Below are 16713 nucleotides of genomic sequence, written 5' to 3'. Positions count from 1 at the left end.
GACCACTTCTGTTCTAGGCGGTAAATTCTGCGCATGTGGATTTCATGACCTCATGACTTCTAAATGAACCCCAGAATTTCAGGACTTTACAAAAGCAACTTTTGAAGCTCTTATATATAATAATTACTGGTCCAAACCCCAAATCCTTTCTCATGCAGAGAAAAGCCAATGGTAAATAGCTATACACACGTGATCTCATTTGGTAAAACAAAACAAAGTGTATTAAGTTACTTGTAGTCCTAGTGTCAGAAATGACTGGTCAGACTGCAGATTCTTATGAATTTTTCATCTACAAAGAAGAGGAGGCACATTTTTCTCACGTTACCTCTATATTGTCCCCAAATGGCCATGGTCTGGAAAGCTACAGGATAGACCTTTGAAAGAATGATTGTATCTTAACATCACTAGTGCAGCTCAGTTTATACCAATCTAATACCTCTGGGACAGCCTGGTTTTTATCTTTGAATCCTATGGTCTGTGTAATAAGTTTAATAAAAAGTAGCCTAATGACCAGAACCCTGGTGTTTCTGAGTAAAAGCTAGTGAAATCTACCGGTCATTCTGTCATGTGAAGCAGCTTGTCCCACTCTAGCCAACGCCCCTCCAGTAACCAGGCAGGATGCGGCCGATATGTTCCTATAAATCGCACTCACTGAGAATATTTGCTCTGCACAAAACAGGGCCAACTTATCTGGCTCCAGCTACGCCAGGGGAAGAACTGATCATTCTCAAGCCCTTCCTGCTGCGGGGGACACATCAGTAGCATTTCTTCCTGAGTCTGGGAGATCTTCAATAAGGCCCACATAGAAAGAATGAGAAGATAAGCATGGGCTCTAGAAATACCTCCTTTTAGGTGTGTTTAGGAACCACTAGGAGTGACACTTGTTCCAAACCTTTGGGAATCTTGTTACCTGGGCAGATATCCGAATGGGCTGATTTTACGGGACTACTCTGGAAACTATGGAAATTTTAAAATGAGATGACAGCACAATTTCCTTCATCCTCATGCATATATATATATATATATCTTCCTGAAGCACAACATCTATATTCCATTTCAAGTAACTTCTGCCTTAGCCAAGAGGGGAAAAAAACGCCCAGCTGGGTTGTCAATAAGCCTGAGAGTGAGCACAGTCTAATTTATCCTCTGCCTAGATTAAGAAGGTAAAAATACCCAGTTTCAAGCATCACCAGGGTTCAGCCCAGCTTCATGGGTCTTGGGGTTTACTGAACTCCAGAGAACGGAATACAAGATGCGCCATCGTTGACAGTTTTAGGTCTTAAAGCTAATGGGCCATATTCGATAATGGCTATTAAGTCTAAGAACAGGATAGATCAAGTTTAGTCTACTTGGATGCCATCTGTCCAGGTTTCTCCTCCAAGTCACATGAGATTATCAAACAACTGCGTACTAGTCCTTAAAAAAAAGGGGGGGGGTGCCTGGCGGGCAGTCAGCCGAGCGTGCAACTCTTGGTGTCGGCTCAGGTCACAATCTCAGGGTCCTGAGATCAAGCTCTACACTCAGAATGGAGTCTGCTTGAGATTCTCTCTCTCACTTTTCCCTGCCCCCTCCACTGTCTTGTTCTAGCTCAAATAAAAAACTAAATCTAAAAAAAAAAAAAAGAAAGGGGGGAGCCTAGGTGGCTCAATCATTAAGCGACTGCCTTCGGCTCAGGTCATGATCTGGGGGTCCTGGGATGGAGTTCCCATTGCGCTCCCTGCTCAGCAGGAAGCCTGCTTCTCCCTCTTCCACTACCCCTGCTGTGTTCCCTCTCTCACTGCCTCTCTGTCAAATAAATTTTTTAAAAAAAGGAAGAAAAGAGTAGACAGTATCTACCAAACACAGAATTCACAGGCCAATGCTGGGCGTGGTGGGTACGCCCATAAAGCTTGAGGAGTATGGTCCTCAACCCACTGGAACTTGGGCTCGCAGCAAAATAACACAAAGGCATCGTTACTGTGTTCGGGGGCTGTGATTACTTCCCCCCATCCATCGGATTGCGGTGGGCTCCAACAGGACCTCTGGAGGAAACGGATGCCACTTACACTGTACGATGTGTGAGATGAGGAGAGCCGCGCTGGTGTCATTACAGGTCAGCCTGCCCTGAGCCAGGTCCTGCTTCACCTGCAGAGCGAACAAGTACCTGTGGACACAAACACACACGCCCGGCGTCACACACACTTTCTGGCTGATGGCACGCACGGGGGGCCGGAGGGGGGTTCGGTGTCAAAGTCAGGCTCAGGTGCACATGGGGAGGAGCTGGAGAGAGGTAAACAGAGCAAGGAAAAGAGAGCCTGTGTCATCCAGCATGAAACCCGGGGCTAATGACGGCAATGTCAACACTCATCCATCACTAGAAGGACCAGGAGACATGCTAGCACCTTCTCACGTGAGGACAAATACATTTTATTCTTTGGCTCTACCTCTCCATTTAAAAACCTAAGACTACCTTACGCCACTCTCTAAATAATTTTTGCAGGGTGTAACACAAGTTTACGTTTTTTTCCCCACAGATCAAATGTATGAAAAAATAACTTTAAGGATCAGATAATAACAGTAGGTCATTATCAAGGATAGAGAGCGCTCCTTTGCCAACTGACTTGGAAAAACATGAGTGTTTTGTGTGTGTGTGTGTAGTGTAATAGTCACTTAGATTCTCCCAAAAGCCTCGGTTACCAATCTATAAAAATTCATTTTACAGTTATTTTTATATTGCAGAATAAAGCTAGGAAACATTTTTGGTTTATAGATCAAAGATATTACGTAAAAATAGTGCAGTGTAAAAACTGATTTGAAAAAAAAAAATTCAACAGGAACACCTACATATTTTTAAGAAGATATTTGCTAGTTTTGCCCTAGAGGTGCTACCTCAGTAGTAAATCTTGCAGTTGGATTCTGGCAGTCTGCAGTTATTGGAAGGTCACAGAGGAAGATCCATGGAGAAATGACAGATTCTAGGTATAGGGTAGGTATGAGTCTGGAGTATCTAGTGAAGCCAGAAAGCAAGGCGGCTTGGAAATATAAATGGGTTGTACTAAAAAGGCAAAAGAGGGGCCCCTGGGTGGCTCGGTTGGTTGAGTGTCCGACTCTTGGTTTCAGCTCAGGTCATGATCAGAGGGTTGTGAGATCGAGCCCCAGGCTAGGCTCTGCACTCAGTGGGGAGTCTGCTTGAGATCCTCTTTTTCTCCCCTTTCTCTTAAATAAATCTTTAATAAAGGGGGGGCAAAGAAACATCTTGAAGGGGTGTCCACCTGCCAATGCTGTGGCAACTTGAGTATCAATAAGAATAATTAAAGTGAATCAAAACACATGGATTCGATAAAAATTCCTGAGTCCTTTTCAGTAGTCAAAGAGAAAGCAGGAAAAACACAGGAATTTGAGAATGAGGGAGGCAACGTATGGGATCAGGAAGGTCCCCTTCCCGCCACACCTTGCGACCAAGTCCGAAGTGAGGGAGAGCTCCTAAATTTTCTAAATGCATCACCATTGGAGGAGACTATGAAAGCAATTCTTGGTAACCTGAGGCAAAAAATGGAGCATGGACTCTGCGTCTCCAACAAGAGCGGCATTTCAGGATATTTGGAAAATCCAAGTAGAGGAGGCAAAGTTCCTTCCGGAAGTATGCCGACTAATTACCACAAGAATCCTCCTTCCACAATCTCTAAGACATTACAGACTCTGGCAAGGGCTGTTAATCCGCGTTAAAACCATCCAGGAGATTGAATGTTTGCCTGGAGACAAAGTAGGATGACTTCACTTCGCAGTGGCGAGATCAGAACACCCCCACCCTAATTCAATGATGAATCTTGGCACTGTTAATGAAACTGGAAACACACAGCATCACTTCTGATGAATTCTGGCCCCAAATGTTCAACCAGTATCCATCAAGCCTATCGAATGACCTTCCAGTTTTCTGGAAAAGCAGAGGATAGAGGAAAAAGCTAAATGGCACCACGAGGATGAAATCTGACAAATTCAGGAGGTGCGGCATTCTACCATGTACCGGGTCCAGTTTCTTCAACAAGGTGGTATCATGAAGGGGGAAGAAAAAAAAAAAAAAAGGAGAGACTCTGCTGGATTAAATGAGGTCCAAAGGACATAACCAAGTGCAACTCTGGTCCTACAGTGAATCTCCTTTCAAATGAGCAGACAAAAATGACATTTACGGGACAGATGGGGAAATCTTAGCATGGCCATGGTAGTAGGTGAAATGAAAAGTACATATGGAAAAATCAGAAAGGATATCACACTAATATATTACCTAATGCTCACCTCTGGGCCACCGGAATACGGTATTTTACCTTCTTATTCTTGCTTATCTGCATGTTCTTTCTACACTGTACACCTGTGATTTTTGTAATAATGACAGGTTATTTTTAATTTAAAAAAAAAGGGGGGCTTTTAATAAGATCAACCATAAAGGTTGCCATAAGAAATAATTGAAGTAATGCATGGAAATCTCATGGCTAGAACAAACACATTCAATAAATGTTAGCGATTTTTCCCTTATACATGAAAAACTAGAGGTGCCCGGCTGGCTCAGGCAGTGGAGCATGTGACTCTTGATGTCAGGGTCATGACTTCAAGTCCCGTGTTGGGGGTACAGCTTACTTAGTAAAATTTAAAAAAAAAGAGAGAGAGAGAGAGAAAAGAAAAATGAATCCCCTTTAAGTTGCTTAGGAAATTCCATTTCTAAGAACTAAAAACAACTACAGAGGCATTTTTGGAACCAGCTCCCCCACAAAAGACCCCACACAAGACAAGAGGCAGCACAACCTGGCTTTCTGGATTAGGCAGGGGATATGCTATTCTGAACCTAACACTTCGCAGACCTGCAGGCTTTCTCTTTCTGGTTAAATTTTTAAACAAGTCGAGGGCCTAAGAGCATTCCGTTCTGAGTAGCTGACCATCTCCCAGTTCAAACATGAGGTCTGGAATCTGCAGAGAAATGTTCAGGGACAGATGAATGGTCAGAGTCTAACAGGCGTTGGTGACGTCTCCTGCGGGCTCCCAGGCAGCACTGGCTTCTGGAAGCTCACACGTCAGGCATTCTGGGGGCTATAGGAAGAACCTGTCACTCCCTACTCTAGTCGTGTTCAGTCTCCCTGTTCTGAGGCCCTTGGAACATGAGAACGGTCTTCCTGGGCCCTGACGGTTGACTTCGTGACCGCTGTCAGTCAGGGCTCACTTCGGGGATTCACCAACGCCTTTTGTACTATAAATTAAGGAACCGCCATCAAATTCACGGGAGCTAAAGGCTGAGTTAGCTCAAAAGGCACAAAATAAAACGAGACCAGTCAATGATGGACACGCAAAGCGCTCAGAACAGAGCTTTGGCAGCAGCCTGGGCGTCTGGAGAAGGGGATGACGGTGGCCGGGACTCATCAGGAGGACTTCTGGGGACAGTAAGTGTGGCAACTCACACCAACCAGAGGCCCTACTTTAAACACGTCTATCTTAACTTATTTCGTTCAGGAGGTCTTCACTGTTCTTTCCTTATTCAGCGGAAAGTAATTTACAACTTCTCCGCTGGTCTCAGGAGACACCTGAGCAGGCCTTGAAGGGCGGCAAGTTTGGACGGATCTCACCACCTCTAAGAAGAGCACAGCCAAGAGGAAACCGGATCGGAGCGGAGACAGGACGCCCTAGCGAAGCGTGCCGAGAGGCATGTGGGCTCATCGAGACGGTCTTGGAGCTCCGTGGTAAGGAAACCTGGTAACCTCTACCCCAAAGACTGCTCCCCCTCGCTGTTTCAAACCCACACCTGCTTTTCTCCTTCTAGAGGCCACGGCCCTGGTGGCAACAGGACACAGCGCCACAGAAAGTGTGGTTCAATAAATAGAAAGGAATTCAGCCCCTCGGTTAACAGCAAAGTGCAATTTAATCTTCTGTCTACAGACACAGGAAGCTGAAACCTATTCCGGAGGCCCCGAGAATTAACTGTAGAGCTAGAGTCACTCAGAGTCTGCGAAACCGCAGACCTGCCTCTGTCGCCCTCTTGTCCCCACGTCCCTCGGCTAAAGTGCTGTCCACACAGAGCTTCCCTGAAGCCCTCCCTCACTCCCTCTCTGCTGCAGAAAAGTGCCGGGGACCTCAAGAGGCCCATCACTAAGCTTCCGCTTACACAGGAACTTGAGAATGAGGGAGGCGACATATTGGATCAGGAAGGTCCCCTTCCCGCTGCACCTTTCAACAAAGTCCAAAGCGAGGGAGAGCTCCTAAATTTCCTATCGATTATCTTCACCCTTGCACCGAAAGGAGTCTATGGAAAGATGTTTTAAATGTGGTTAACACTGGGAGCCGGAAAGCAAAGACAAGAAAACCCCAAAGCTGCCCCATTCGGCCGAGCCTGTGTCACCTGAGGAATTTATCTGATCGGACACAGTGGTTGGCCACATACCAGGCACACTTGGCTAAGAGGCCCCAAGCTGCATGGAATTTTCTAGCAAAAACCACCATGGGAGGAAACTACAAACCTCTAGAGACAATGATTCGCAAACACTGAAAAGGTGCAGAAAACTCAAAGCAAAGTAGAACGGGAGGGGGAAAAACAAGGATTCATGCCACCAACTTCCCAAGGAGGACACAGGTGCAGTGACAAACAGGAGGCAAAGGCACACTGCCCTGTGACAGCTGGACTCGCCTTCAGATTGAGGTCGATATTCTGAGCTCCAAGCAATGCATGTTCCAACCAGAGGAAACCCAGCCCAGATGCAGAGACCCAGCAGCCCCAGCAATGAAAGCACCGGAAGCCTCTACTGTCGTTGGCCCATCTTCTGCTTCCGCGCGTCGCAGTCCAGCTGCCTCTCCTCCATGGGGGCTGTTCTAGAAAACCACGCATACCTCCCAGAAGGCTGAGGGCTCCCGTAATTCCTGGCCAATTAACGGCTTCATCCATTTGAGGATTATCAGTGGAGGTAGCAACTTAGTAGCAACTCACTCAGAAAACGCAGAGCCATGGGAAGAGCCACGGCCTTCACCTGTTCCTGGAAGTCCACGTTCCTGCACCTGACATGGCAGCATGGCGTCTGGCGGGCCTCTCAAACAAAAGCCGGCAGAACCCAATCCCTGACTTTCCACCCCTCCGCGATCCCCTGCTTCCCTCTACTCCTTTCTTAAGTCAAAGTCTAAGCATAAGTCAAAAGTCTAAGCATTCCTCCCCTCCCTCAGTCTCTGCTGCCACTGGCCCCTCACCAGGATGGATGGACCCCATCTCCAGCACAGAGCCCAAATGCAACCACACTTTCCCGTTTCCACTCCTGCCACCTCCTCTGGGACCACCACTGTGGTACGGAGAGCAATGGCTTCCTCACGGAATTCCCAGCTGTCACCATCTTGCAACACCCGCACGGCAGCTAGACTTTCAACCCTACCATCCATCCAGCCTCTGTCCTGCCTCACTGCACGTCGCCCTGTCTGTGCCTGCCACGCCAGCCTTCTCTAGGGTACAGCTGGCCCTTGAGCAACAGCGCGATTAGGGGTACCGACCCCAGGTGCAGCCCCAAATCTGCATTTAACTTTTGACTTCCCCAAAACTCAACTACTGTTCACTGGAAGGCTTACCAGTCAGAAACACAGCTGGCTAACACATATTTTGTAAGTTATATGTATCACACATTGTATTCTTATTTAAAAAAAAAAAAAAAGTAAGCTACAGACAAGAAATGTGAAGAAAATCCATTTGTGAAGAGAAAGTGCATGTAGTCCCGTGCTGTATTTATCACACTCTCACACACACACGCGCGCACATGTGTGCCATCTGCACGTAAGTGGACGTGTGCAGCTCAAACTCCTGTTCAAGGGTCCACTGTATTTGAACATCCGGAACTTGTTGGTGCCTTGACCACTGCCAACCGGTCCTTCTACCTGGAAGGCTCTTCCTCCAAGAAGGACTGAAGGATTCTTATCACGTGCTCAGACACGTACCACTTCCTCAGACTGACCCATCTGAAGCTGTCACCTGGTCGTAACTGTCCATCCGATCATCCTTCCTCAGTTACCCACAGAGATCTTACCATTATCTGATATTTGTTCTCGTTCGTTTAATCATTTTGTCTGCTCCTATGAGAGTCAGGCTTGCCTTTTCACCACATATTTCCAGAGCCTAGGACAACGCATACAGCGTCCACTCCCTAAGCACTGTTGACGGAATGCCTTCATTCCTTTGCTAAATGACAGTCAACAACCCAAGACATTGTGCTCCATACCAAGAGGAGGACAAGGAAGGGACAGGCTTAGCCTAATCAGCAACAGCTTGAAAGCCATGTGTGGGAAGAATCTGCCTGGTCAGACTAGTAGGTCACTCATCCGGGCACTCTTGAAAGGGTGACACTTTGTCTTCAGGCGTTCCCACCAGGCTTTGCTCTCCCCTAGCATATACCCTGTCTCTTCTGCAAGTTAAACAATGGTGGCGATGATGTGATCATGCATATCCTCCCTACGGGCTCCAGCCGCCTCGTGCATAATCCTGCTTCTCCTCAAGACAACGCTGGCCAGGTGCCAGCAGAGTAGCACTGAACAGGGCAATGAGCAGAGGGGAAAAAGGGAGCACGAAAGCTGGCCAGTCACACAGGGATCAAGGGCAGGCCTGACTCCGGGCTCACGCTTCTCCCACTTGGCCAACTTTCAAAGAAACCGAGCATTGGCTCGTGCCTACCCACTCACGGCAGCAACTGAAAGACACCGAGCTAACATCTTGGTTTCCCAGAGTCTGACTTCCCCAAACTGTCTTGTGACGTGACACATAGAAGAAGAAAACTAGGACCGGGAGAGGTCACAAGCCTGGTTCCCTTCACGGCTTAGCTTTCAAGAAACCAGGTTTTGAGGAAAACGTGGTGCTTTCTCTCTTGCCCTGTTTGTAGGCAGAGCTGGGAGCAAAGGGTTACACGTTGAAGGACAGTGCAGATGCCGGTCAGTGAAGTGCTGTGGACACGTGTCATCAGACGGCGGAGAACACGGACCTTCTCTTCTCCTCGGCACCCCGTGGCAGTAAATACCCAGTTTCCAAACCACTAACCTTGTGAGTTCTTCTTGGAGTTGTGTGTGGTCCGGTGGAAAGAATTTCACCACAAACTTGACAACAACATGCTTTGGCCCTAAAAGGAGGGGAGAAAAGCAGAAAAGCATTTATTGATTTGTTTCAAGTGCAATTAAGGAAAAAGATTTCAGAGGGTATATCAGACACCAAATAACGAGTCTCATTCCAAGCTGCCAAGAGCACATCTGCTCACATCCGGGTCACTGAAGCAGTAGCTGAGGTACTAATTCCCACTCCCGTGTCGCAGAGACACAGCTGCCTGTTCTAAAATAACGCTTTGACCAGACTGTTTGGTTCAGGTATTAACCTTTTCCTCTGAAGACTTAAACTGTACTCAGATTGTAAAAACAAGCATTTGCCTTCAAAAACTTATCTACTTGGCTCTTTTAGTCCAAATGGAGGGCTTCGGGTAACTTGAGGGAAAAATGAAAATGTCAGTCGGTTATAGGATTTAGGATTTTAAGCTCTCCACCGGGTAGAGCTGCTGATGTGCTCATCAAATATGTATGAGCACCTACGGGCCAGGTGCTCCCCTGAGCTCTGGAGAGAAGACAAACAAGGCGAGGCCCAGCCCCAGCCGTCAGCCAAAGCCTCTCTAAACCGTCGTGCGGATGAGTTCAGGCAAAATCGGAGAGCGGACCTGCGATGGGTGGACAGGGAGGGGAACAAGGAGATGGCTAACTCTTCAGAATTAAAACAAAACATCAAGTTAATTATAATTTATAACCTGAGTCAGAGCTTGTTCTGATATATGTATCAAATTTCATATCTATCAGATATATATAAGCTTATATGAGCTTATAGATCAGAGCAGTCTTACAGGTTCTGCCCTTTGGAATGATAGCCACGAGTTTACGGTCTATGAAATATAAGGAAATATAATGAAATCCAAATTTTAACAGCAGTTGTGCAAAAGCAGAAAATGTCTCTTTGCTCTACCTTTCGCTGTCACAAAAAATAATGTTGTATCATCATCTGTGATCACCCATTTAAGTTGAGGAAAAAAAACCCAAAAGCGACGGAAGATGAAGATGTGGACAAGAGACACAAAATTAGGAGAAAAACGAGGCACAGAAATACTGAAGCCCAGGGACACGGGGTCCCTTGTCCCCGACCACGCTAACAAGGAACAAAAACCTTCGCCTGTCGAGGATGGATCATAAAGTAACGTGGCCAAATGGGGAAGACAGGAAGGCCAGCCCGTCTCCTGTATGCGGCGAATTCCTCGAGGCTACCAGATCCTTCTACAGCCTGAAGCGAGGAAGATGCTGTCCCTCAATGCAGAAGGACAGCTCTGTCTCACACACAACTAGTCACAGCCCACGGGGATCGGAGGAGAAGCCCTGCTCAGGGTGGACCCGAGGGCAACAGAGGGTATCTCCGGTCTGCATTTGGCAGCATGCTAAAAGACGCCGTTCCACACTGAGCATTTCCCAGGAGTTACCGCAGGCACACAAGTCACCATTCTGGATGCTTCGTTACTCCACCCACCAGGTCTGAGGGCTTCTCAGCAACGTGCTCCCCGCCCCCACCTCCAGTCCTCCATGCTCAGGTTCTGGCTAGCCACCCCATAAACCCATAAACATTAAACAAACAATGGAGGTTTCATTTTCAGCATCAATAATTGCTTAATTTAAATGACAGAAGATCAACATCGATTTCAAACGCATAGGGGCCCTACAGACGCTGCGCGTCTGGTCATTACACCCACATAAATTGTTAGAAGTGGCCCAGTGGGGTTTCTTAGTCAGACATTGAAATGATCGCAGCGAGGTGTCCTGGTGCTTCCTGTTCCACTAATGGAATACGATTCTGTTTCCATCCTGGGACTTCTGCCCAGGCTGGGGAAGCAGGGAGGGAGCATTTAGACTCTGAACTTGACCTCAAAACCAAGAGTGGGGGGCAGAGAGTGGAGGGGCTGTCCTGGTCTGAGTCTCAACAAGAAGGGAGAGAGAAAGCATGCCTTCTTTCCTTACTCCTCCTAATCTTCTCCAGCACACGATGTAAATGCAAGCCAGACCCCCTTCAGTTCTGCTTGCCATTCAGAACCCTCCCGCTCATCCCACCACCCAGACACTTTTGGGCACCTCGTTTTTTCCACACAACACTCGCAGTCTGATTTCCCAGGCTTTGGAGAAGCAGGACAGAAAACCCAACCCCAGTCTTTGGAATATGGGGCTCCACCTTCCCCTTCAAAAGTGACAGTAACAAACATGGGCCTTGACCATGGCAAGCTCAAGTAGCCTGGGATGAACAATATGCGTTAGCTATGAATCGAGATTGGATTTTCCAAGCAAGGTTTTGATGACCAAATTGTTAAATATTAAAATTGCAGAAGTGACATTTTAATTGCAGTTGGTTTAGTGGATAAGGACAGGAAATCAAGGGGTTAAAAAAAAACCACCACCACCACCAAGAATCTGTGCCACCAGGGCCAATGTTGTCTAGAAAAGGAAACAGTCTGGCTTCACACTTAACATCACTGTTAAACACAGGGGAGATACTTACTTCTAATCTGCTTGACAATAGGTTTTAAGAGATCCAGCCACACCTACAAAAGAAAAAACAGATTGAGACAAATTCTCAATGGAAGAGCACAAGTATTTTGAGACTTGACTTGGAGCTGTTTAAAATCACCATATTTTTGAGTATTTGAGGCCATCTGTTCCTGTTTTCTGCAGGATGGTGTATCTCCCATCACCTACCACTTGCATAGTATAGATCCAAATTTGCTGATATCATCCCTGAGCTTCGAAGTTAAAAACCTCTCCCAGATGCCAAGAGTGAACTAAGACTTTTTTGCCTCTCTTTTGCACTCTTCTCCCACAGCTAGTTCTTCAGCGAACCCCGAGGCCCCACTGCACATCTGGCTACAGGGGGAGTGAAAACACATGCTCCTTAATGAAACAAATACCCACGTGTTGTACGCATTTACAGACACATCTTTGAGGCATACAGGAAGGGAAGGAATAGGAAGGGAATATATCTATCTGCACCAGGCACTATCCAGAAGCTTCCGACCTCTCAAAACAAGGCCAGAAGGATTCAGGTTGCCTAGAAGAGGAACAGAGACTTGTAGGAACCCATTATTTGTCCAGACAGAGTAAGGACTGAAACCAAGCCTGTCCAGCTTCAAAGTCCAGACTCTTTTCACACACAGGCAGGACAGGAGGCAAAATTAAGAGAGAGCAGCCAATTGCCCTTAAGGATAAAGCATCATTTAACCATATTATCTGATTTCACACGCTGCTTTTCTCTGAACTCCTTCTGAACTGGTGGTCATGTGGAAAGGGTTCTACTGAAGACACAGTTACTGTGCTTAACGTAAAGAGGTTCTTACAAGTAAATATGAAAAACACAACACTCTCGAACGATGCAAAGAATTAACAGGTAAGTGACAGAAGAAAAAAAAAGTAACAATGGCTAACAGGGAAATTGTTCAAATTCAGGAGCAATCCACACTACAAATGCAAGGCGGAAAAATCAAATACCAATTCCACCCACTAAATTTGCACCAGGATAGGACTGTAGGTATCTGTGTATTCGTACCGTAATACCCCAGCTTGGCAGGGAAACTGCAGTGTCTTAACGCTTTTGGTGGAGAGATGAATTGGTATATTTCTGGAGACTAACTAGGTAATAATTATCTGAAGCCTTAAAAAACCCCACTCCTACACATACTCTTCATCCAGTCATGGAACTTTGGGAAATTGTACATTGATGCACACAAAGATTTAGGTGAAATAAAAATGCTGTGATTAGCATTTCTGATGGTGAAAAATTTTTACAATAACACCAAATAAATAAGTAATCTCTAATAGGACATGTTACCATGCAGGCATTAAAAATGATGTTCTTGTGGAATATTTAAGTATGTGGGAAAATGTGTTTGGGAGGTTGGAAGATGGGTGATATCCTGTCTTCTGCCTTTCTCCATTATCCAAATCACCTTAAGTGAGCACTAAGAATTCTCAATGGAAACACTAAAAATGTTAAATCTCTACTTATTCAGGTTACTCTTTCCCCATTCACCTTCTCCAAGCAGTAGTATTTTTTTTTATAAAGTTCTTTTTTTTTTAATTTATTTATTTGACAGAGAGCGGAAGAGCACAAGCAGGCAGTGAAGCAGAGAGAGAAGGAGGCTCCCTACTGAGCAGGGAGCCGGAAATGGGGCTCAATCCCAGGACCTTGGGATCATGACCCGAGCCAAAGGCAGTTGCTTAATCAACTGAGCCACCCAGGTGCCCCCAAGCGGTAATATTTCTTAATGAAATTCTCATTTCAGTATTTCCCATTCCCTACCACTCTCCTGTAAGGGGGACAAACAACATTAACAACAACAAAACAATGACATTAGGGGGGTTTGGCTGGCTCAGCCGGAGGAGATGTGATTCTTGATCTCAGGATCGTGAGATCAAACCCCAGGTTATATGTAGAGATTAGTTACATAAATAAACTTGAAAAAAAAAATACTGGCATTACTTGACATAGGTTTATCTCCACTGTGATAATTATAAACATCAACCTTCAAACGTGAGAACATAAACATTTAAAACCACAATCATCGTTTGCGAGATGTATTTTTTAAGATTCCTAACAGATGGATAAGGTGCCAAATGTATTTCCATGGGATAAGAAACGGAGACTGAGACAATCAGTACCCAGAGTTGGAAATTAAAACCCTGTTCTTAACTTTTTTATCCATTTAACAAAAAATTACCACGTCCCCATGCCAGGCTCTGGGAATCCAGCGACGAGACAAACTTAGCATGGTCCCTGCTTTACGGAACTGATGGTCGAGTGGGGAAGAGACAGGAACTAAACCCTTCCTGACAAAAGTGAAGTTGTGTGACAGAAACTGACTGAAGGGAGGGCAGAGGACTCCCAAGGGCCGGGACAGAGGTATGACCAGGCACGGGGGTAGAGGGAACGTGAGACCTGATATGAACATGACATTGTTGAGGGAACGGGTCCCGGAAGATGACGTCATGTGGAGATGTGAAGGGAACGCCCCAGCCCCAGAGCAAGGCGGGTGGGTCAGGAAGGGGTCAGACTGCACCCCGCCGCTGGCCCCCGCCACCATGTTGCCATTTCTTCATCCTTGTCCTCAGAGCAATAGGACATTAGATTTAAGCACAGGGCTGACAGCATCAGATGTGCTATCTTTAAAAAGATGAAGCTGGCAGTGTGAGGACAGAAGGGCTGGAAGAGATGTGGACTAACCCATAGCAATCGTCTGGGTGAGAGAGAACACTATTCTGGACCAGGGGTGCAGAAGCAGAGATGGGGGAAAGCGGGCGGACTGAAGAAAAATTTAAGAGGTAAAATCAAAAGGGATTTACTGACGGACTGGATATGGTGGCTCAGAGAGGAGAAAATGACCAAATCAATACTAGGATTTCTGCCGAGGGCCTCTGGATAGATGTTGGCACCATTCACAAAGACAGGGGTACCGGAAGAGGGCCAGGATGGAGGTTCTAGACTTTGATTTTATGAGGTGTCCTTGGATTTCATGAGCAAGAGACAGTATGGCAACGGTGGGGCGCATGTGTCTGGAGCTCAGAGGTGAAGCCTGGACAGGACATCTCACATTAGAAGTCGTCTCTACCCTGACTCCATGGAGGGGAACACTGCCTCACGGAGTCCAGAGGATGAAATGCCATGACCCAAGATGGCGCCTCTGCCATGGAACAGGCAGGTGGAAGCAACGAGGACAGAAGGGAAAAGAGGAAAAGTTACATCACAGAAGCCATGGGAAGACAGCGTTTCCGGAAGGAATTATACCAAGAACTACTGAAAGGTCAAGTAAGAGGAGAACTAAAATAGAGAATGCGAGTTTCCATTTCTGTGTCGGGAAGATAGGGAAGTTCCTTCTTGCTGCCTTCTGCTTCCCCTGTAAAATCAGAGGGCTGCAGGATGGAGGCGGGGAGAGAGTAAGTGAAGTCGTCGTGTTGCACGGGACAGCATGTTAACTGGAGAACCATAGTGGGGACCCCCCCCACCCGCACCACAGCGTGCGCACCCATGGGCCTGCAGGCCTGTGCTCACCTGGCCACCATAGCTGCCTCAGGGAACCCCCTCCGAGAACCTTCCCCATCGCCAGTTCTGCTGCAGAATTTGCCTTGACTTCTGCAAACCACTTAGGACAAAACGACTGTGCTCTGGCAACATCAATGCCAATTTTATGAATTGTTTTAAAACAGCTCTCATCTGTTTTTGGCATTTCTGTGGCAAGCATCAAACACAAGCCCCAGTTTGAGCCAACGGAGCATGTGGTTTTAGAACAAGCAGGTCTGGGAACATCAGACTGGCGGGCATGAGGCTGTTAGGTAGGGCTCTGCAGCAGTCACGCTGGGGGCCATCGATCATGTCATGGCTCACCTCGGGGGTTGGGGGGAGAACTCAGGGTCTCCGAGAACTTCTCTGTTTACCAGTTACAGTGTTAGCTGCAGGGCTCAGAAAAGGTCTTGCACAGAGAGGACTTAAATTACCCTAAATTGATGAGCTCGAAGGAGCAAGAAGACAAATAGGGTTGCTGCTTGTCAGAGTTGACGTCAAGCACGGAAGTTTTGATATACAGGGAAGGCCACTGGAAAGCATCTGAACTGGATGAGATCATCACAGACAGATCACTTCTCCACTCAACCTAAGTAGAACAGAAGCAAGCTCCGGCCAAATTAACAAGGTGACAAAAACACCATCATCTTTCTTTCCCTGCCAACCGGCTCCCTAGAAGGTCACAACTGTGACGATCTATGTCTAATCCCACTATCCACCCCTTTGACCAAGCCACACATCCCTGTTCTCTCCAAAACCATGCTGCTGGTCTCCAGAGCGCCCCTACACGGCCACGTTACCAGACTGTAAAGGGATTTGGTTAACATGAATGGATTTCTCAAAATGTCAGCCCCATCAGTACAACTCACTGAATCAGAGAACTTCCAGGCTAGTAAGAGGTTGCTGGGGCTGCTGGGCCAAACCACCACAGACTAGGGGACTTGGACAACACACTTTAATTTCCTCACAGCTCTGGAGGCTCATGGTGTCATGGGCTTGGCTTCTCCCAAGGCCTCCTTGACTTGCAAATGGATGCCTTCTGGCCCTGTGCTCCCATGATCATGTCTCTGTGGACGTATGCCCCTGGTGTCCCTCGGGTACATCCAACTTCCCTCTTTGTAAGGTAACAACTGTCGCCTGGATGAGGGCCTACTCTCCTGTCCTCATGTTAACTTCGCCGCCTCCTTAAAGGCCCTATCCTCAAGTACAGTCTTGTTCTGAGGTACTGGGTATTAGAGCTTCAACACACAAATTTCGGGGAGACACACCTCAGCCCCTAACATCTACCTTCCACAGTTTGGTCTCAACACAGCTTTCTAGCCCTGTCTTCTCGCATCTGCCTACATTTCAGTCAGGCTCCCTACTTTCCTCTGATCTTTGGTTAATGTTAGTGTTAGAAGAAACACTTCAGGGGCACCTGGGTGGCTCAGTGGTTAAGCCTCTGCCTTCAGCTCAGGTCATGATCTCAGGGTCCTGGGATCGAGTCCCACATTGGGCTCTCTGCTCTGCAGGGAGCCTGCTTCCTCCTCTCTCTCTCTCTGCTTGCCTGTCTGCCCACTTGTGATCTCTCTCTGTCAGATAAATAAAATCTTAAAAAAAAAAAAAAGAAGAAACACTTC

At 46.9% G+C, this 16713-nt stretch overlaps 1 protein-coding gene across 5 annotated transcripts in view; it reads right to left on the bottom strand.

Annotated features, from left to right (window-relative positions):
* The window catches only part of FARP1 (FERM, ARH/RhoGEF and pleckstrin domain protein 1), a 271923-nt gene that overhangs the window by 67793 nt on the left and 187417 nt on the right, over positions 1 to 16713 (bottom strand). For all 5 annotated transcript variants that reach the window (XM_047720272.1, XM_047720273.1, XM_047720271.1 and 2 more), the window contains 3 exons: positions 11546 to 11588; positions 9017 to 9095; positions 2046 to 2143 (listed from right to left, as the gene is read on the bottom strand). In XM_047720272.1, coding sequence (XP_047576228.1) covers positions 2046 to 2143; positions 9017 to 9095; positions 11546 to 11588 — 220 coding nt within the window. The remainder of the gene's footprint in view (positions 1 to 2045; positions 2144 to 9016; positions 9096 to 11545; positions 11589 to 16713) is intronic.

The sequence above is a fragment of the Lutra lutra genome, chromosome 3 (genome assembly GCF_902655055.1).
Source record: "Lutra lutra chromosome 3, mLutLut1.2, whole genome shotgun sequence".
In the NCBI taxonomy this organism is placed as follows: Eukaryota; Metazoa; Chordata; class Mammalia; order Carnivora; family Mustelidae; genus Lutra; species Lutra lutra.
Note: the sequence above shows the minus strand (reverse complement) of the source record. Positions and strands in the feature narration are given on the sequence as shown.